This window comes from Xenopus laevis, chromosome 7L (assembly GCF_017654675.1).
Source record: "Xenopus laevis strain J_2021 chromosome 7L, Xenopus_laevis_v10.1, whole genome shotgun sequence".
NCBI lineage: Eukaryota > Metazoa > Chordata > Amphibia > Anura > Pipidae > Xenopus > Xenopus laevis.
Window position 1 is genome coordinate 95,957,963 of NC_054383.1, and position 21,834 is coordinate 95,979,796.

Consider the following 21,834-nt stretch of genomic DNA (forward strand, 5'->3'; position numbering starts at 1 on the left):
GCATGGATGAAACACTTTTCGGATACCAGGTATCCTTCTTCAAATCACTGAATGTCCCACAACAGCTGGTGCAATAAAATCTCAGTTGTTACATATTAAATAATATGCTATTTTACAAATTTATATGGTAGTAAGACTCACTGCAAAGGCACTCTCTTTCCTTCCCTAATATCTGTCCTGATTAGTCTTGAACTCACAACTGTCAGTATAATTACATTGATTAGTAAGCTAATTGTACATATTTATTCATGGGCAGCTAGGCTCCAGGGAACAAGGAAGGTAAACTAATTGGACTAAAACTGAACATTGAAGCAACAGTGTAACCCTTCCCTCAATGTGACCTAATTAGCCAAAGCCAGAATGAGAAAATTGGAAAGGTTTTACAGCTACTTTAGGCACCATCTCTCCCTACTATACCTGCTATCCCACAGCCACAGTCCCTTCACAGAGTCTATTATCCCACTGTTACTATAGGCACCATCTCTCCCTACTATACCTGCTATTCCCACAGTCCCTTCACAGAGTCAATTATCCCTCCTGCTACTATAGGCACCATATCTCTCTACTATACTTGCTATCCCACAGCCACAGTCCCTTCCCGGAGACTATTATCCCACTGTTACTATATACACCATCTCTCCCTACTATACCTGCTATCCCACAGCCACAGTCCCTTCCCGGAGACTATTATCCCACTGTTACTATATACACCATCTCTCCCTACTATACCTGCTATCCCACAGCCACAGTCCCTTCCCAGAGACTATTATCCCACTGTTTCTATAGACATCATCTCTCCCTACTATACCTGCTATCCCATAGCCACACTCCCTTCCCAGAGACTATTATCCCACTGCTACTATAGGCACCATCTCTCCCTACTATACCTGCTATCCCACAGCCATAGTCCCTTCCCAGAGACTATTATCCCACTGTTACTATAGACATCATCTCTCCCTACTATACCTGCTATCCCACAGTCCCTTCCCAGAGTCTATTATCCCACTGTTACTATAGGCACCATCTCTCCCTACTATACCTGCTATTCCCATAGTCCCTTCCCAGAGTCTATTATCCCTCCTGCTACTATAGGCACCATATCTCTCTACTATACTTGCTATCCCACAGCCACAGTCCCTTCCCAGAGTCTATTATCCCACTGTTACTATAGACACCATCTCTCCCTACTATACCTGCTATCCCACAGCCATAGTCCCTTCCCAGAGACTATTATCCCACTGTTACTATAGATATCATCTCTCCCTACTATACCTGCTATCCCAAAGCCACACTCCCTTCCCAGAGACTATTATCCCGCTGCTACTATAGGCACCATCTCTCCCTACTATACCTGCTATCCCACAGCCATAGTCCCTTCCCAGAGACTATTATCCCACTGCTACTATAGGCACCATCTCTCCCTACTATACCTGCTATCCCACAGCCATAGTTCCTTCCCAGAGACTATTATCCCACTGCTACTATAGACATCATCTCTCCCTACTATACCTGCTATCCCACAGCCACACTCCCTTCCAAGAGACTATTATCCCCACTGCTACTATAGGCACCATCTCTCCCTACTATACCTGCTATACCACAGCCATAGTCCCTTCCCAGAGACTATTATCCCACTGCTACTATAGACATCATCTCTCCCTACTATACCTGCTATCCCACAGCCATAGTTCCTTCCCAGAGACTATTATCCCACTGCTACTATAGACATCATCTCTCCCTACTATACCTGCTATCCCACAGCCACACTCCCTTCCAAGAGACTATTATCCCCACTGCTACTATAGGCACCATCTCTCCCTACTATACCTGCTATACCACAGCCATAGTCCCTTCCCAGAGACTATTATCCCACTGCTACTATAGACATCATCTCTCCCTACTATACCTGCTATTCCACAGCCACACTCCCTTCCCAGAGACTATTATCCCCACTGCTACTATAGACACCATCTCTCCCTACTATACCTGCTATCCCACCGTCACAGTCTCTTCCCAGTGGCTATTATTCCACTGTTATTATAGGCACCATCTATCACTATAGGCAGTGATGCAGTTCTGTACAGGAGAAAATCCCTTTCGTATAGAATAACATACCAGGGGACAGACTGTCAAGCAAAGCCTTTGGAGTGGTGCTGCTGTATGTGCAGATTGTGCAAGTAAAATGGCACCCCCCATCCATTGGTATAATTAGATATTACTGGGCCCCACAGCAAATTAATTTTAGGGCCCTCAACATATCCAGAGGTTGTCTTTTTTTTACAAATAAATGTCGAAATTGCTGATTTATTAGGGCCTCATTGGGCCCTACTTCCTCTGTAGGGCCCCTGTCCCCATCAATTTTTACAAAAGCGTCAGTAGAAGAAGAGCTGCCTCCGGACTCTGCAGTAGTGACAATTAAATGCTACTCATAAATGCGCTATTCTTTTCTTACAGTTTGTCCTAGTTACAATATATGTATATTGTAACTAGGACAAACTGTAAGAAAAGAATAGCGCATTTATGAGTAGCATTTAATTGACATCACGTGCCCCTATAAAGTCATGACAGAAGGAAAACCCAGGAACATTTGCTTCAGGAAGACGTTCTTCCTCACTGTGACATTGTGAGAATTAACAAGTGGGTCAAAGTAGCGGTTTCTGGAAGCAGGCTGGACACAGAGCGCATGTGGTTAATTGGACGTGAGTGCCGGTGTTGAGCAGCTATAAGGGTTAAATGTCGCGGGTTTTCTATTGGTCGCCAGGAGGAGGAGCAGCGCAGAGCCAGTCGCTCGCAGGCGACACAGAGACAAGACGCAGTGTTGGTTGGACTGAGGATTCCCAAATGCGACTGGCTGGCACAGGGGACTGATGTGGGCACGCGGCAGGGGGACAAGTTAACCGGCTTCTTAGGCTACTTGCCAAATGTCGGTCAAACACACTGAGCGCTGATCACTCCCTGCTTTGCTAAGTCACCTTCAATGTAAGGACATGCGAGCGGCTGCTGAATGGAGCGACCCCACTGCCTGAAACTAACACCCGACACTAACACTAACACCCGCCACTAACACCTCCTCTCGCTCGCACCGTCTCTCTCTCTCTTCCACGCTGCGTCCGAGCTGCTCCTCTTCATGACTGCTCTGAGCGATTTCTCCTCTAATCGACATGATCCTGCTGCTCTTGACTCTGTTACACTGGGGCTCTGGGGCTGCTGTAAGGAGGCAGGAGGTTGCCGGGGGTCAGGCTTGGAGGGTCCCTCCCGCACTACAGCGCTACCGAAGGGGACTATTTATTGCCAATACATCAGACTCAGTGGCCGCTGACATCACGTGCCCCTATAAAGTCATGACAGAAGGAAAACCCAGGAACATTTGCTTCAGGACCACGGACAGCTCCTTCCGTTGCGATTCAAGTAAGTGCAAAGTGTTCCGCTCCGACTCCGGCTCCTTATTGGCCAATGTGCTGAGCAACAGCAGCGTCCTCCTGCAATGGCGCCCCCCACAGGCCCACACTCTCAGGGGCTTTCTCCTTAACTGTTCCTGGAATGGGACTTTCACTCGCTTCCAGTGCGACAATGTCCATCTTGGCACCAACTGCAGAGATTACCTCCTCTCCAACCTGCACGACAATGTCAACTACAGAATCTGCCTGAAAACGCTTTACACAAACAGGACGTCTGGGGAGGAGTGCGTGGAATTTACTGTGGAGCCCGTGGGGATGCAGGATCTTGTCATTGCTATGACGGCAGTGGGGGGTTCTATCTGCGTCATGCTGGTCATCATATGTCTCCTAGTGGCCTACATTACTGAAAACCTTATGCACCCTGCCTTCACTCATCCCTCTGCCAAAAGAAGGCCATAACAGGCCACAATGCTGCTACTTTACTTCATGTAGGTCTGTCTTTCTTACAACCAGTGTCGGACTGGGACACCAGGGACCCACCAAAAACCTTTAGACCAGGGGTCCACTCTAAGTATTATATTCTTCCTCTCCTCGCTCAACCTCTATTCTCCTAGTCTTTACATACTATAACCTATTATTCCATTATTTAACCTCTTTATTTGCATAGAAATAGGGAACGGCCATGAAATAAGCCATAAGGGCACACTGAAACCTGGGCCCACCGGGACTTTTCCTGGTATCCCGGTGGGCCAGTCTGACACTTTGCTTAGAACAAGTGATTTTTGTCAGATGTCAAGCCTGCAGGCCTTTTGCTGCTGTAATACAACTCCTATCATTCACTAAGGCTCCTGGGACACTGAGAGAGACTTATAGTTCCAACAGCTGAAGGGCTGCAGGATTAACAGTCCATGTCTTTGTGTGAAAACAAATAAAAGTTGCCAGTCCTGTTTCTGTAGATAACTTAGTGCTCATTCAGTAACTGTGGACCCGCGTTAACCCCTGGAGAGTAGCGATGGGCAAATAAATTCGGCAGACACCAATTTGCGGTGAATTTCCTTGTTTCGCCGCAAGTAAATCCATTTGCGAAACTGCGGTGGCAAAAAAATCCAGCGTGTCAAAAAAATATTGGTGCGCGTCAGAATTGTTGCTCGCGTCAAAATTGCTGTGCATCAAAATGATTGACTTTAATGCATTTGGACCAAATTGTCGTGCGTATAAAAATTGGCGCGCGTCAAAATTATTTGGACGCCCATTGAGTTTAATGCATTTGGACCAAATAGTCGCGCGTATAAAAATTAGTTGCTCGCATCAAAATTTTCGCCATTATGTAACGCAAATTTTTGGCCATTTTGCGGTAATTCACTAATTGAAACTGCACAGATTTGCCCATCTCTACTTGACAGCAAACATGTACATCAAGTTCAAGGTTTTGCCCAAGTAAAGTAAAACTGCTAGCTGATCCAAAGGAAGGCAGAAAAAGCCTCACAGGGGAAAAATCCTTTCTGACTCCCGAGAGGACAATGGGATGAGTCCCTGGATCAGCTTTGTACTAAGAGTTCATTAGAGAAACCTTCTATTTTATCTAAAAAGGCATCAAAACCTATAATGAATTCTAATGCATCTGTCATGAAAACTACTTCAAGGAGAAAATTCCACAAATTAAATTAAGGTAGAAAAAATATATATTAGTACTAATTCTAGAAATACAGAGAGGAACTCCCTAAAAAGAAAAGAGACCTGCTACTGGAGTGGCCCAATCAACATGAAACTGCTCTTCGGAGGCTATGGTTTAGCACCCATGTGCACTTTTGTTAGTAAATGAGCCTGTATGTGTTTTATGTGAAGTGCAAGAGATTTCGAAGCCCATCAGCAGTTTTTGAACTACAACTTCCGAAGGGCCCTTTTTGCTTTTTAGCATGTCATTGACCTTTATTTAAAAAAAAAGCAAAGTCAAAAGCCTTTTTTAAGGGCCTAAGTAAGTTTGTAACAGGGTCCGGAATAGTTGTAGTTTAAAAGTATCTGGATGGACTTCCTTATCTACTATTGTTTGACAATAAGTGAAAGTTGTTTATTTTTCTGTAGGTTAGGGCAGAGACACATGGTCAGATGCTGGGAGATTAGTTGCCCTGCAACAAATCTCCTCTTCTTCGGGCGACTAATCTCCCCGAACTGCTTTCCCGCCAGCTAGAAGGAAAATCGCCGGCGGGATGGCACTTGGAGCACTTAGTTTTCCAAAGTCGTCCGAAGTTGATTCACAAGGAAACTTCGGGCGACTTCAGAAAACAAATCGCTCTGAGTGCCATCCCACCAGGAATTTACATTGTAGCTGGCGGGAAGGCTGTTCAGGGAGATTAGTCGCCTTGAAGAAAAGGAGATTTGTCGCAGGGTGACTAATCTCCCCGAATCTGACCGTGTGTCTCTGCCTAACAGTAACTCTGTCTAAAAAAAACAATAGTATAAATGATACTATAAATGTATAAATGTGACAACATTAATCCCTTTGTGGCCTGTATCACTGTGCAGGTTAAAGGCAAAGAAATACCATAATAACAGTCAAATGTAAACATTCAGCAAGCCATTGCACAAAGAGGGAATGTTTGTAGCTGTGTATGTGATGAGCCGTTATTCCTAGCGGTTTTTGCTTGGTGCAGAAAACGCATACAGAAAATATGCTGCACATTTGAATTAAATGCAATTATATTCTCTGGTTTACACTGCATTTTTTTTTTTTTCATTTCTAATCTGAATTTTGAATATGCTTTATCGGTATAATATAAAACAAGCACATAAATGTAAGGAGAGAAATGCATTTTAGACAGACAGCCATAAAAGGCAACACAAATGATTACTGTGATCACTGTATGTTTTCGAGAACAATGTCCCATGTGTATAAAGCAGGGAGTGCATTTGTGAGATGTATGTAATGTTTCCAAAAACTGAAGGCAGGTTTATTAAAGGAGACATATAGCAGAAATGAAAATGTAGGCATTTACAAGTAATACATGGTGTTGCTTTTACACGGTGCTAAAAATTAATATTATCTTTAAAAATAGCCCCTTTATTGGAGCTTCAAATAGATGTTCACTGGTCCCTGTTTGTGTTTCAAATGAGGAGTGGGCGTGTCTTAAGGGTCCCTGCCAGAAGCACAGTAGGAGGGGGGCAACCAATCACAGCCCTGCAGTCACACAAGCAAAGACAGGCTTCAGTTCCCTATCAGGTCCTGCTAGTTGCTGATTGGTTCCTGTTATACAGTGCAGTGTGCTGAGAGCTGTCGGCTTCCCTGCACAGCCTGGGAATTCAGAGAGCAGGAAGTGGAAGAGAAGGGAGGGATTATTCGGGTTTTTGCAGAAATATTCAATAAATGAGCCTGAAACATTACTTTTTTAAGCACAATTCTTCTATATCTAAATGAGTATAACGCACTCCTACATTCTTATTTTTTACATAAAATGTCTCCTTTAAAAGGATTAGGGTGATTGTTGGCACCATGTTCGGTAAAAGCAGCATACATACACAGACGCGCTCCGCCTGAGGCAGGGTTTAAAATGCCGCATCGCTAGCGCAGAGCGAAATTCGGAGCGCAGAGCGAAAAAAACGGAAATTCGGCTCTTGAAGTTACAAGGAGCGGCTTTTTGCCGCCCCCTGGAACTTCTGGGGAGATGCCGCCTGAGGCAAGGTACTCACCTTACCTCATGGCAGAAACGCCCCTGTACATACACACATACACACACACATATATATATATATATATATAAACAGATGCTTCACCGGCACTCACCCTCAGTCAAACAATTCCCGGGTGCTCCTCAATGGGGAAGTAGATAGATGCAAATAGGAGCACTCACGGTTGTGGTGAAAAAGGAATATCTTTTATTGGAGTGTTACAAACTACCCCACATCAACGCGTTTCGGTTCTCTCTGAACCGTCGTCAGGAGTGTATCCTGACGACGGTTCAGAGAGAACCGAAACGCGTTGATGTGGGGTAGTTTGTAACACTCCAATAAAAGATATTCCTTTTTCACCACAACCGTGAGTGCTCCTATTTGCATCTATATATATATATATATATATATATATATATGTATGTACACACATACAGTATGTGGTTAAATGTAGTTTTCAAGCTGCATATTTGAATGGCATTTCAGATGCTCAGATGGAAAGAAAACTGTGGGGTGCAGCCAATGTTTCAGTTTATAATATGTCCTAATGTAATCTTGCTATTGTTTCATCTTTTGGAATAAATAGAAAGGAACACAAAGGCTCTGTAAGTATATCAGGGTTGCTGATGACCGGCATCTATGTACTAGCTGAGCTGGCAGGCTTGTGAGAACCACAGCAACCACTATCCACTGTAAGAGAACAAGGTGTTGAACATCATTTTGTTTTTTAGCATTACCACATTTTATGATTCTACCGGCCCATACAACCTGTGACTAGAACATAGAACATGGTCATAACATACCAAAGGAAACACTTTTAACTGAATTTCCCAGTGACTGTTAGACAGCAGGTACCTGACTAAAGCTATTTCTCTACCAACCGGCCTTAAGCCAATGCCTTTAATGGAAAGGAATCTTAGCAGTTTGTGCAATATTTTATTTAGCATAATATAAAGCAGATAACCTACCAATTGGTCAATATGTAAAATTTGTTGTTAGTAAAATCAAATAATACATATGCTTGTGGTTACAATGAAATATACTGGCTGCAAATGGTGTTCATCCATATTCCCATGTATATATATATTTATATAGAGCCCAAAAGCATCCCCACTTTCCCCCTTATATATGTATACATAGGCACTATACAGGCCCGGAATGGCAATCTGTGGGTTCTGGCAAATGCCAGAGAATGCTATAGACTAGGGATGCCCAGCCTTTTTCACCTGTGAGCCACATTCAAAAGTAAGGAGGGTTGGGGAGCAAGATAAGCATGAAAATAGTTCCTGAGAATGACAACAAATGGCTGTGATTGGCTATTTGGTAGCCCCTTTGTGGACTGGCAGCCTACAGAAATCTCTATTTGGCAATACAACTGTTTTTGCGCAACCAAAAGTTTCATCCAAGCCTTGAATTAAAAAATAAGCACCTCCTTTGAGGCCACTGGTAGCAACATCCAAGGGGTTGGGGAGCAACATGTTGCTCATGAGTTACTGGTTTGGGATCACTGTTCTAAACAGTTATTATTTAGTGGGTTGGTGGGAGGCTGTTTGGGCTTATTTTGAAACCCGGTCCATACCTGGCAGTATGCATGGTAGTGAAAATACTTTCCATTTGTGTATATTAATCTGAAACTTGGCTGACATCAAGGGCATTTGCAAGAGAAGTCAGCAAAATCCACATGTAGCGTATTCTATCAACACCTGATACCAGTATAGTCCACTGTGGAGAGAACTGGAGGCTGGAAACCATGTAAATCTCCCTCCTGGGATTTACACATATAACGATATATAATACACAAGAGCCATGAATATCCTGTAAACTATATCCTTATAAAAGGTGCTTAGTGATGTCATTGGTTATAATCTGAGTTTAGTGATGTCATTACTGTCACATGACTCACTGAAAGTTGTGTATTATAATAAAGTACGCCCTGTTGCAAAATATGAGGATATTAGATATTAGGAGTTTCATGACCTGTATAAAAACACTTGGCCTTCAGCCTCGTGCTTTAATATTGTAATGGAACTCTTTGGCAACTTATAATGCCCTTATAATTTACAACAGGTGGCATTGCACTATATACCTGCCATGTTTACATTTAATGAAAATAGATTTTAGATTTATGCTTATCTTTATTTTGCTAGCCCTGTGATCCTATGAACAGGAATGGTACCCATTGCACAATTTTGCAGTTTCCATTATAGTTTCCACTGGGAAAATCCCTCATTGTCATGCATAGGGCTGAGGATGGAAATACAAGACAGGATACTTGCTGGTAATAAACAACATTTTGAATTTTGTATATTAAACACAATTTTAGTTCATTTTCTAATGCCATTTAAGTATCTTCATGCCTTAGTTAGATTTTAGTATCCCATTCATGCATAATCATTATATTATATGTTTATTTATTAGAACGGCACATTTAACCTGGTATGATATATTTAAATATGTCTGGATTCTTTATAAATGTTTTTTTTAATGAGACATTGTCACCAGCGAGCCACAAATCATTGTATTATAATTAATCAAAATTATTCATGTTGTTTCTCAATTTTAATTACCCAGATATTGACTGGAGCAACAGTACTGCCAGGACAGAAAATGGGAACAAGTTTATAAACTTGTTGCATGACAATTTTATGGCACAAGATGTTGAGGAGCCAACCAGAAAAAAATGCTATACTGGATCTAGTGATCTCAAATGACCCAGAACTTATAGCAAATGTGCAAGTCATTGAACCCCTGGGTAATAGTGACCATAATGTTATATCATTCAATGTCTGGTGCAAAAAACAAATACCTGTATACACTGAGGCAAGAAAAACCATGAATTTCAGAAAAGCACATTATAGAAGGCTGCCCTTCAGAGCATAGATTGGGGCATTAAGAACACAGAACAGCAATGGAGGTCATTTAAAATTATAATAAATCGTTACTGTTCTCAATTTATTCCCTTAAGAAGTAAATGTAGAAGTACCAAGAATCGCCCTATGTGGCTTAATATAGAAGTAAAGAAGTTAATAGGAATGAAGAGAAAGGTATATAAAAGTCTGTGGGGACAGAAGCTGCATTTAACAAATATAAACACTATAATAAATGTTGTAAAACAGCAATCCGGGTTGAGAGTGTGGCTCCTTTAAATAATGGTACCAGTATGGTTGTAACAGATACAGAAAAGGTAAATGTTCTAATCTAAATCATGTATCACCAATGGTATAGTGTTTTCTCCTTTGATATTTCTACTGCTTGTACTTTTATCCACTTTGTGAGTAACGTAGTTCTTAAGTGAAGGAAATAATACGCTGTAGTTTGGAATGAATATGCAATATATTCTGTTATTTCATTCAGAAACACTATGTTATAAATCACTTTTCCATAATTCTGGATTTTTTCTTTTGTTAGCCATGGTTGGATGCCTTTTTTAGTTTTACTGAGAACCTTTAAAGCTTTAGTACTTCATAGCTCTGGAATAAATCAGTATCCATTTGGCATTGTTTTTGGAGAAATAATGCATTTTTTCTGTTTAAATTAAGATTTATATTGGGGTAAAGCCTGCAAGTACCGTATATACTCGAGTATAAGCCGTCCCGAGTATAAGCCGAGGTACCTAATTTTACCTCCAAAAACTGGGAAAGCTTATTGACTCGAGTATAAGCCGAGGGTGAGAAATGCAGCAGCTTCTGGTAAGTCTCAATCAAAAAATTGAGGGTTTCTGCTCCCATTGGAGGTGCCGGCGTCTCGTTTTTGGATGCCGGCGACCATTCTTGGACGCCGGCGAATATTCTTGGAGACTATTCTTGGATGTCGGCGACTATTCTTAGACGCCGGCGACTTTTCTTAGGCGCCGGCGACCGTTTTTGCACTGACCCGAGTATAAGCCGAGGTAGAGCTTTTCAGCATATTTTGGGGGCTGAAAAACTCGGCTTATACTCGAGTATATACGGTATATCTCTTCTTTAGAAACCCCAATTCACAAACCACAAACAAATACCTGACAGGATAGTAAATATTCTTAACTGACTTAAAACAAATGGCTTAGAAAGGAAAACCACACATACACACCCATGAAAAAATAGCCAAAGGTATTAACAAACTAATACAGGATAATATGGAGCTTTAGCATATTATTAGATATTGATAAAATATAGGATTTTACATCATAACATAGTTACATCATTAAAAGCTTCAATGCACAACTGTATCTTCTATTGTTTTCTCACACACCATTGGTGAAACACTGAGGGATCAAATTGTATTTTTCTTGTTTCCTGTCCTCTGAGTACTAGGTAAGTATGAGGGGTCCAGCAGGATTCCTAGGGGGGTTAGGCAACCATTTTTTAACCACTCACCCCTAGGTGTGGTTTCCTGGTACGATCTCCTCCCTCCATTATTTTGTATCTCCTGCCAGCGTTGTGGGAGAGGAGTTCAGCCTTGCGACTGTTTGGAGGAGTTTGTGCGGCATGGGGAGGTCTGTCGGTATTTGGATCTCTAGCTGGCAGGTCCTCCCCTCTGAGCCGCGGGTTGCCTCCCCCCCTTCGGTGTATTTTTTCTGTATGGGCAGCAGCAGTATATGCGGTGGGGTTAAGCTGCTCTAGTTTGCGCATCCGTGTGCTGTGTGTTACTTCCGGGTTGCGGGGTCACATGATGGTTCGGTGGCAGTTTTAAAATAAGCCAAATTACAATTGCTAGAGTAAGCCTCCCTGCACTGCGGCTGCTGTGTGTGCTTACTTTGTTCTGGTTATTAGTGTAGCTTTTGCTGGTTTTTATGTTGCAGGGGGATCGTTTCTGCAGTTCTTTCTTTTTATTTTTCTTGTAGCCATGTCCTCCCGCTCAGAAGGTAGAGAACAAGAAAGGGGAAAGATCCAAGAGATGTGCGCTATGCAAGTCAAGACTCCCTTCTGATTTTCCAAAGAGGATTTGTCAGGATTGTTTTAAGGAGAATTTTCAGCAGGGTTTGGTTGAGTCTATGTCAGAGTTCATGTCCTGGTTCAAGGTTAATATGCAGCAAACCTTTGAGACTTTTAAAGTTACTGCCCAAGCTTAGCCACAGGCAAGTACTTCGGCGGCTAGCCAGGTGGAGGCGCCAGATGTGCATGAAGTATTATTGGACTCTAAAGCTGTAAGATCCTCGATGGATATAAAAGATGAAGATAAGCCACGCTTTAAACAGGATATGATGTTTCTAGGTCGTGAGAAGTCGCCCAGAGTTTTTCCAGTGCATGAGGTGATTTCGAGTATAATTTCTAAGGAGTGGTCGGAGCCAGATATAAATTAGTACTACCTAGGAAGTTAAAAGCTTTATTTCCATTTGATGAGAAGATAGCGGCCGCTTGGGATCTTCCACCTAAAATCGATGAGGAAGTAGCTAGATTAGCAAAAAAGACAACTATTCCAGTGGAGGATGGAGCCAGTTTTAGAGATCCGATGAATCGGAAGGTGGATGCTGCTTTCAAAAAACTCTTTGAATCCTCTGCAGCAGCGTTTAGACCTGGGCTGGCTACAGCTTGTTTCATTAGGTCTATTAGGCTTTGGCTTAGTCAGCTGGATCAAGATATGGAAGATGGAGTATATGAAGTCTTCGATGGAGATTATTAAATTGGTGGCAGATTACTTATGCAATGATTCGGTGGAGACCATTTTGAACCTTCTCTTGTCGGTTCTGTCTGAAGACCCTTTTGAGCCATTATATTCAATTACATTACATTTCTGATGTTAAAGACTGTAATATTAGTAGCCCTTACTTCGACCAGAAGTGTGGGCGAAATACAAAGTCTTTCCATTGAAGATCCTTATCTTCAGATATTTCCAGATAGGGTGGTGATGAGGCTTCCACCTACCTTTGTTCCTAAAGTAGCTTTGAATTTTTCATTTGTCTCAGGAGATTGTTCTTCCTTCCTTTTACCCACATCCAGTGGCAAATAAAGAACGCAAGCTTCATAAGCTAGATGTCAGATGCTGTTTGGTGTTCTACCTGTGTAGATCAGCACAATTCAGAAGATCGAATAACCTCTTCATTAATTTTGCAAGCCCATCTAAAGGACTAACTGCTTCAAAACCTACGATTTCAAGGTGGCTTAAGCAGGCTATTATTTTGGCTTATAAATTGAGAAGTCTGTCTCCTCCTGGCAGAATTAAACCACATTCGACGAGATCAGTAGCTACAACGTTGGCGCAGAGAGCGGAGGCATCGGTAGAACAAATTAAAGCTACAACGTGGACTTTGATGCATACGTTCTCCAAGCACTACAAGCTGGACGTATATTCTTCAAGGGAGGCTACTTTTGGTCAGAAACTGTTACAAGCGGCTTGTGTTCCCTCCCCTTGATCTTTTTAAAATCTCTTGTGGTGCTGCCGGGGACCTGAAGAAAGATTCGATTTTCTTACCTGTAAATTGTCTTTTCTTCAGGTCCCCTCAGGCAGCACCATTTATCCCTCCCCTTAATTAAAATTCTGTGCTAAGCAGCCGTGTGTCTCTTGTTCTTGTTAACTAACACAGGGGATAGCAGGAAGGGGGGTGTTTTGTTCTTGTTTCCTGTCCTAGGAGGAGGGGCCAACTTTCTCTTGTGGTGCTGCCTGAGAGGACCTGAGGAAAAGACAGATAAGCTCACTCTAGTCAGTGGATGACTCAGGATTCATCAGGACCTGATGAAATACACCCTCAGGTTCTAAGAGAGCTTATTTTAGTTTTAGACAGGCCTCTATTTCTGATTTTCTTTCATCTGGTATGGTACGTATGGAGGAAAGCTGATGTCATTCCTGGGATTACGATCTCAACCTGGCAATTATAGGCCATTATATTTGACATCAATGGTGGACAAATTATTTGACGGCTTGTTAAGGGATCACATTCAAAATTTTGTCCTAGTGAATGGCATTATGAGCAGCAATCATCATGGCTTTATGAAGGATAGGTCATGTCAGACAAATTTGATTGCTTTTTATGATGAGGTAAGTAAGATCCGATTTAAAAGGAAATGAGGAGAGCACTCTGCAAGCAAATTAATGCTGTGGTTATCCTTTTATTAGTAGACTACTTGTACACGACATGTTTTGGGCCTATGTGCCCTTTATCAAGTGATCTGGTTGAGGAAAGTTGCACCCTTTTCCCGAACCAATCGGGCAGAGCGTTTTTGGATAATATATTTCCGAAGTAAGTAAGATGTTGAACAGCAGGGGGGCAGTGGATGTGATCTTTTTGGATTTTGCCAAAGCATTTGATACAGTGCTCTCTAAACTAAGGTCTGTTGGGCTTAATGAAGTCGTTTGCACGTGGATAGGAAACTGGCTACAGGATCGGGTACAGAGGGTGATTTGTTAATGGTACATTCTCTACTTGGAGTAAGGTTCTTAGTGGGGTCTCTCAGGGCTCGGTATTGGCTCCACTTTTATTTAACTTGTTCATTAATGACTTAGGGGAGGGTATTGTAAGTAATGTATCAGTGTTTGCAAATGACACAAAACTATCCAGCCCAATTAATTCCATCCAGGATGCAGCATCCTCATAGCAGGATCTTGACAAACTGGCAATCTGGGCGGCTAAGTGGCAGCTCATCCTATGGGCGCACGCAGCACGCGCGTCTCTTCTTAAAGGCGCAGTGACGCTGGCGCATTACATCAGCACGCATGGCGCCAAATTCTAATTGTATTTGAAGGGGCTTCTGATCCAACCTTTTTGCCCATTTGTTAGGTTCCATTTCTGAGTTCCTGGGTGCTTTCTATTTGTATTCTGATTCCTGTTTTGACCCTGCCTGCCTGACTTTGCTGACTTCTGTGATCCTGACCTCTGCCTGTTATCTGACTATTCTGAGATCCGTTATCCGACCTGTGCCTGGCTTGACTCCTCTGATCTGATTTTCTGGTTTTGACCCTTGCCTGTTCGACTTCGCTTGTATTCTGCACGCACCGACCCAGCCTGATTAGACTACGCTTTTGTCTGTTCCTTGAACTGTGACCTTTTGCCCAAAAAGACTTTGCTAACGATCATGTCCCTCTGCTCGTCCAGAACCCTTATCTAGGCTCCTCTCTTAATAAGATCTGGTGGCATCCAATTAGCCGAGGGCCCCTCCCGAGGTGAAAGGCGGCTGTTAAAAGCGGAAACAAGAGCCGAGACCAGGGAGCCTAGCATTGGTTCTGGATTTTGGGTTCCAATCGTGACATTTACCCTTTAAACAAAACAGGGATTGTTTGTCCATATATTGCAATATACTTAAGCTGGCCATCCCATAAGCCATCCCATATTTGGCCAGTCCATACTCAACTTGTATCGGATTCATTAAGTATTCTATTACTTACTTAGGGGCCGATTCATCAATAGTCGAATATCGAGGGTTAATTAACCCTCGATATTCGACTGGGAACTAAAATCGTTCGACTTCGAATATCGAAGTCGAACGATTTAGCGCTAATCCTACGTTCGATCGATCGAAGGATTTTTCGTTCGATCGAACGATTAAATCGTTCGAATCGAACGATTCGAACGATTTTAATCCAACGATCGAAGGAAAATCCTTCGATCAAAAAAAGGTTAGCAAGCCTATGGGGACCTTCCCCATAGGCTAACATTGACTTCGGTAGCTTTTAGCTGCCGAAGTAGGGGGTCGAAGTTTTTTTTAAAGGGAAAGTACTTCGACTACCGAATGGTCGAATAGTCGAACGATTTTTCGTTTGAATCGTTCGATTTAGTTCGAATTCGAACGAATTTAACCAATTCGATGGTCGAAGTACCCAAAAAATACTTCGAAATTCGAATTTTTTTAATTCGAATCCTTCACTCGAGCTTAGTGAATCGGCCCCTAAATGTCTTAAATGTATTGATAATGGGTTGAGTGTAAAGGACCTCTTTTATTTGTCTCAAGAAAAAACACCCACTGACTTTAATGCATTTGGAGTGAGAAAAATAGTGCGCACGTCTGACGCAAAAAAAAAAATGACCTAATGACTTCAATGCGTTTCGCAAATTTTTCGGAGAAGTGAAACAGGTGAGATTTATTCATCACTATTAATAGCACCTGTCAAGTGATTAAAGGAGAAACAACTCCTTAATAAAAAAAACCCTACCCTACATAGACCCCCCTCCCCCCAGCCTAGCTGCCCCCCAGGCAAATGCCCCTAACTCTTTACTTACCCCTCCGTGCATATTCTGTCCAGCAGAGTTCATGGGCACCATCTTCAGCCACTTCGGTAATCTTCGGAAATGAGACCGGCACTATGGCAATTTTCGCGAGTTTTGGCGCATGTGCAGTGCAGAAAATTGCTCCAACTGTGCATGCACCAATACACCGGTCTCATTCTGAGGATTACCAAAGAGAAGAAGATGTCGCTCGTGAACTCCTCTGGACAGAATCTGCACGGAGGGGTAAATAAAGAGTTAGGGCCATTTGCCCGGGGGGGGGCAGTTAGGCTGGGGGGGAGGAGAGAGGGGGTGGTCTATGTAGGGTAGGGGATTTTTTTATTAAGGGGTTGTTTCTCCTTTAAGACTCCATTGTAAACAGAAACACTAATTACAAAGTGCTGAAATGGATGCAATATCAAGTGCACATTGACACAAAAGGGGTCAATTACTTACCCCGGGGGCACCAGTGCAGGCCTACATGCCTCCCTCTGCCCACTCCTCTAAGATTGAACATTAACACAGTTAGCACTCCATCCACAATGCCCCAAAAAGAATTATAGAGACCTGCAGTCTGCAAAAAATAGCAGGGTGCTGTTGTGGCATTGTAAATGAGGCTTAAATGTAACTGCATCCTTAGCAACTTAGTAACAAACTCCAACTCCTACTTAGCAATTGCCCCAATGAACACAAGGTGACCCTGCAATTACAAGAAGCCATGACCAACCTTGATGGAAGAGGAACCATTGCAACTATGTAAAACCTGTACTGCAACATGAGCACAATTTAAGTAAATTAATTATTTCTAATAAATGTGATGTAGGCTTAAATCCATGCCTACAATGATGTTATATTTAGATATCATTTGTCGCAACTGTAAAAAAGTGTATTCTGACTGTATTATGTGGTATTGATGCCTATATTAAAAGACTTAAATATGAAGTGATGGGCCACCCAGGGCAAGTGAAATTTAAATGTCACCTTCCAGCTTCCTTTTTTAGAAATGTGTTTTAGGTCAAAGTATGGCCCCCAGTGACTAGTTGCCATTTATCTGTAGATGGGTTCTGTGTTGACTGACATAACCAATAGTCATTAAACAGTAGAGTGACACCAGAATATACCACCCAGTGAACTCAGCTACAGTACTGTAATGACATGACACTTTCCAGAACAAGAACACCCACTAATAACCTTTATGAGGCTTTTGCATTATAAATTAAGTTTCTTTACTCTTAATCAAGATGTGAAAAAGACTCGTCAGTCAGTGGATTTCCAACTGTTGCAGAATATGTATATTTTCGAGCATATGATTTGTATACTTGGTATATATTTGCTTAATGAGTCACTTCAGGGATAACAGATAAGCACACATGAAATGTAACAATAATTTGGTATACCAACAGTTTTTTGTTTTTTTAATACAGGTATGGGACCTGTTATCCAGAATGCCTGGGAACTGGTGTTTTCCAGATAACGGGTCTTTCCTTAATTTGAATCATCATGCTTTAAGGCTACAAAAAAAATCATTTAAACATTAAATAAACCCAACAGGGTTGTTTTGCCTCCTATATGGGTTAACCATATCATAGTTGGGATCAAGTACAAGGGTCCGTTTTATTATTAGAGAGAAGAAGGAAATACATTTTTAAAAATGAAATTATTTGATTAAAAATGAGTCTTTGGGAGATGGCTTTTCTGTATTTTGGAGCTTTTTGGATTATGGGTTTTTCCAGATAACAGATGCCATACCTATATAGACAAGATAGAACACATTTAAACCATTTGTCCCCAAAAAGAGATTTCAAAAAAGTTAGTTACAATTGTAGAATATGTAAGATATGTTAAAATACGAGGGCTCGTTTTCCAATGCTCAAGGCACTAATGGGTATACATGAACAGACCTTGTGCAAAATCATAAATTGAAAGTAAATTCAAACTTCTTGGTTTGTACAAGAACAAATCAAAGAAAGACAGCAGTCCATTGGGAAGCCTTGTGTATGATGAGCTGCTCCCTATCTGAAAGTTTAACAGAAGCTGCTGCTGGGGGAAGAAGGGTTTTGTTTATACAAAGTCTTTTCAGTGGACTGGTGATTTTTGTTCTCTTCTCCTAAGAAAAGAAAGTAGAATGTGGCTTTACCTTTAATTTCAAATGTTCCTCTGTTTAGTGCAAGCAATTAAAAACTATTCAAACGATATGCAAAAAGTATGTTCAGCAGAAGCCCTCATCATTGAACTAATGTTGAAAAAGGGGGTATACTGTCCCTTTAAAGTGGAAATGTGTGTGTGTGTGTGTGTAAGCCAAGGGTGTACAAAAGTCTACCAGTCAATAAAGGTGTACTTGTAAAAGAAAATATCAGTTTGTTTGAAAAGGGTGTGTTGCATACTGGAAAGCCGACTGAAGTGTAGAAGGGCCATTATGTGGCTAATAAAAGAATTGTCTAGTTTTGTACTGGTTTGTAAATGTGTCCTGTTTCCTCCTACAAGTATTCAACCCACAAAAGATAATACACAATACATGCTAGAAAAGGTAGTGGGAATTTATAGCTTTCTTTGGTTTTCTCCACGTCACATCAGAGAAATGACTTCAGATAATTCACTCCACTGATACAAGGCACAGGGGGCCATCAGGGATGTATTTACCGATGGTGCCACCCTAAGTACTAGGCCTGTACTGCTCCCCAAATGTTGCCGAATGATGTCATACACACCCTGGGTGTGACGTCACTTCTGCATTTATGTCACTTCCGGGATCACAGAAAATTGCCCTGTACCCACATTTCACCAGTAAGTGTCTCGCGGTGGGTGATTTTTTTATTTTGCAAAAGATTTTTCATTTATACCAGCACCCGAAGGCCGTCCTCCAAAATCTGCTGCCCTTGGGTGCCTATATATATATATAAATATGGCCCTGAGTGCCATTGCAGTATTATCACTACTAGCCTTAATTCATATAGTACCAAAACCCTACCCTGGTGGCGCTTGCAATTTAAAGGGGAAGGAAACCTAGACGGCGCAAACCCCCCCACCCCCCCTCCCGTTTTGTTGCCCAACCTCCCTCCTCCCCCCTGGCCTACCCGTCCCACTGGGCAAATGCCCCTAACTTGTTACTTACCCTTCTGCGCAGGTTCAGTCCAGGGAGTTCACCGACGACATCTTCTTCCACGCGATCTTCTTCCTGCTTTGAACGGCGCATGCGCAGTAGGAACATTTCGCCGGTACGATCTACTGCACATGCGCGTGACTTTTGGCGCTTGCGCAGTAGATCCGTACCGGCGAAATGATCCTACTGCCCATGCGCCAAAACGCCGTTCACAGCAGGAAGAAGATTGCGTGGAAGAAGATGTCGTCGGTGAACTCCCTGGACTGGGCCTGCGCAGAAGGGTAAGTAACAAGTTAGGGGCATTTGCCCAGCGGGACGGGTAGGCCAGGGGGGAGGAGGGAGGGTGGGCAACAAACGGGAGGGGGGGTGGGGGGTTTGCACCGACTAGGTTTCCTTCCCCTTTAAGGCTCCTATAACATTCACAGAATGTACACGCTAAGGTTACTACAATCTGTACTACTACAGTCTGTAGTCACCACACCTTGTGGACATAATATAATGATTTGTTTCTGTTTCAATTGGGAGAGAGGGTTTTGCAATTTTTACTTTATATTCTACTTAGGCTGAAGTCCATACATATTAATTACATAAAATTAATGGAACTTACTGTGTTATGAAAATTGTCAGGATTTGATAATACTTTAATATACGAAAGAGGTCAGACAGAGTGACAAGTACCCCAAGTGTCACAAGTGACGATTCAAAAGAACTGTTGCTGGTTCCTCTTCTTTCTCTCCACAGACATCTAGGAAAGTAAGAGCATTAGAAGTCTTTTTTGATAATGTTACACACAACAAGACACCAAAAACACGCAAAAGACACAATTAAACACTTTTTTAAGTTCAGTTGTTTTCAGATTGTTCCCCAGAAAAAAAGACTTTTTTCAATTACTTTCCATTACTTATTTTTTAAAGTTGAATGTTCGTGTCTCTGGTGTTTGAGTCTGACAGTTTAGTAATTCGGGGGCAGACTCTAATCTGTTACAATTTTGCAACATTGAGTTGATACATTTCTCAGCAGCATCTCTGGAATATTAGCAACTATTGTATCAATTCTAACAGCTGCCTGTAATGAAACCCAGAGATTCTGCTCAGCAGTGACAAAGATAAGAAATGTATCCATTTAGAACAGTTTACAGGGTCGCCGACCCCCCCTCCCACAGCTGCTTTAAAAGGCGAAAAATGACACTTTACACTTCAGTATTAGAAAAACAGTGACACAGAAAATAGAAAGTCATTGGAAAAAGTCGTTATTTCTGGTGATCTATCTGAAAACAAATAAAAGTTTGAAGGAGAACAACCCCTTTAAAACAATACTGGACTCAATTTCTAAAACAGGAGCAAGGCGCAGCAGAGGAGAAGGCTAACAACACTGTTCCAAAGCATACCATTTGGAATCTTCCCACTAGAGAATTTATTGATGAAGAATTGGAACTTTTAAGTCATTCAATCCAACCACTAATGTTGACCTATTTGGGATTATTTTAGAAATTAATAGCAGAAACTGGATCCCTAGATGAACCACTCTCAGAACGTATGAACTTTTACCTTCAGCCTCTTGTTCACTCTCTCACTAGTTGTATCAAAGATAGTGGCCGTGTGCTTTTTATGATGCGCTCAAGGCACACAAATGGGCAATCAGTGATGTAACCTTTTTCTCTATTCGTGTATACCATTTGGGATTGGAAACCATTTAGATGAATACAGCACTTATCATCCCAGTTAGGGGCCAGTTAAGACATTCATTCTAGCTGCTATTGAGTTCGTTACCACAACATTTTTTTTCTATTTGATGGTACATTCTACTTACATGTTTGAAAATGTTATGGGAGCAAAATTGGCTCCAGTATGTGCAATTCTCCATATGGGCTGGTGGGAGCACAAGAATATTTAGGGTGACTACAATTTCTTTAAGGAACACATCAATTACTATTATGGTTGCTACACTGAGGAGGACCTACTTTTGATCTCCTCTGGTACTAAAGAGACATTTGTAAATCTTTGGTGCATGTGAAGAGTAATAATTTGAACTTGAGGTTCACTTTTGAATTCATGGGAATTTCATTGATTATTTGGATATCTGATCATGCGGTAACAAAGGGCTGATAAATAAGTACTACACTCTAAAGAAAAGACTTATTCTCTCTGTAATAGAGAGAGAATAAATAGGGGCACAAATGGACAGGAGAGAGAAAGAGGAAGGAAATAGGGGCACACATACAGGCAACACAGGGAAATAATACATATCTAATGTTATTCAAGGCCGTATCTAGCCGTGCCTTTTGAAAGTGAGCAAGACAACATCAATACAGAAAAAAGAAAGACTGACTTCATATAAAAATTCAACGGCATGATTAGAGACCTTGAGCACTGCAAACCTAAACTCAGTGTCCACATGTACATGTATACAATAAGGAATTCAAGGGTAACTTAAAACCATAAAACAAAAAAACCAAAAAAAAACTAACCAAAGAACCGCTATCAGCTGCAAAGTGCCCAAAATGACCCTTACGGTGATAACAAACATTATACAGGCAACACACGGAAATCCTACTTATC

At 41.8% G+C, this 21,834-nt stretch overlaps 1 protein-coding gene and 1 long non-coding RNA gene across 3 annotated transcripts in view; one reads left to right on the plus strand and one right to left on the minus strand.

Annotated features, from left to right (window-relative positions):
* LOC108696553 overlaps positions 1–21,834 on the minus strand; it is a 48,607-nt gene that overhangs the window by 9,768 nt on the left and 17,005 nt on the right. Inside the window, exons 3-4 of one of the 2 annotated variants that reach the window (XR_001932289.2) lie at positions 19,884–20,021; positions 17,852–18,283 (exon numbers count right to left, since the gene is read on the minus strand). This is a non-coding gene — a long non-coding RNA (uncharacterized LOC108696553). Of the gene's footprint in view, positions 1–17,851; positions 18,284–19,883; positions 20,022–21,834 lie in introns of those variants that run through there. The other variant, XR_005962556.1, reaches the window with a different exon arrangement.
* On the plus strand, positions 2,725–4,353 carry LOC108697009 (fibronectin type III domain-containing protein 10). The gene has a single exon (XM_018226693.2). It carries the CDS (start codon positions 3,162–3,164, stop codon positions 3,855–3,857), a length of 696 nt encoding a protein of 231 aa, XP_018082182.1. The 5' UTR covers positions 2,725–3,161; the 3' UTR covers positions 3,858–4,353.

Excerpts from the sequence above, each read along its gene's own strand:
- LOC108697009 (XM_018226693.2), top strand. The coding sequence starts at position 3,162 with ATGATCCTGCTGCTCTTGACTCTGTTACACTGGGGCTCTGGGGCTGCT.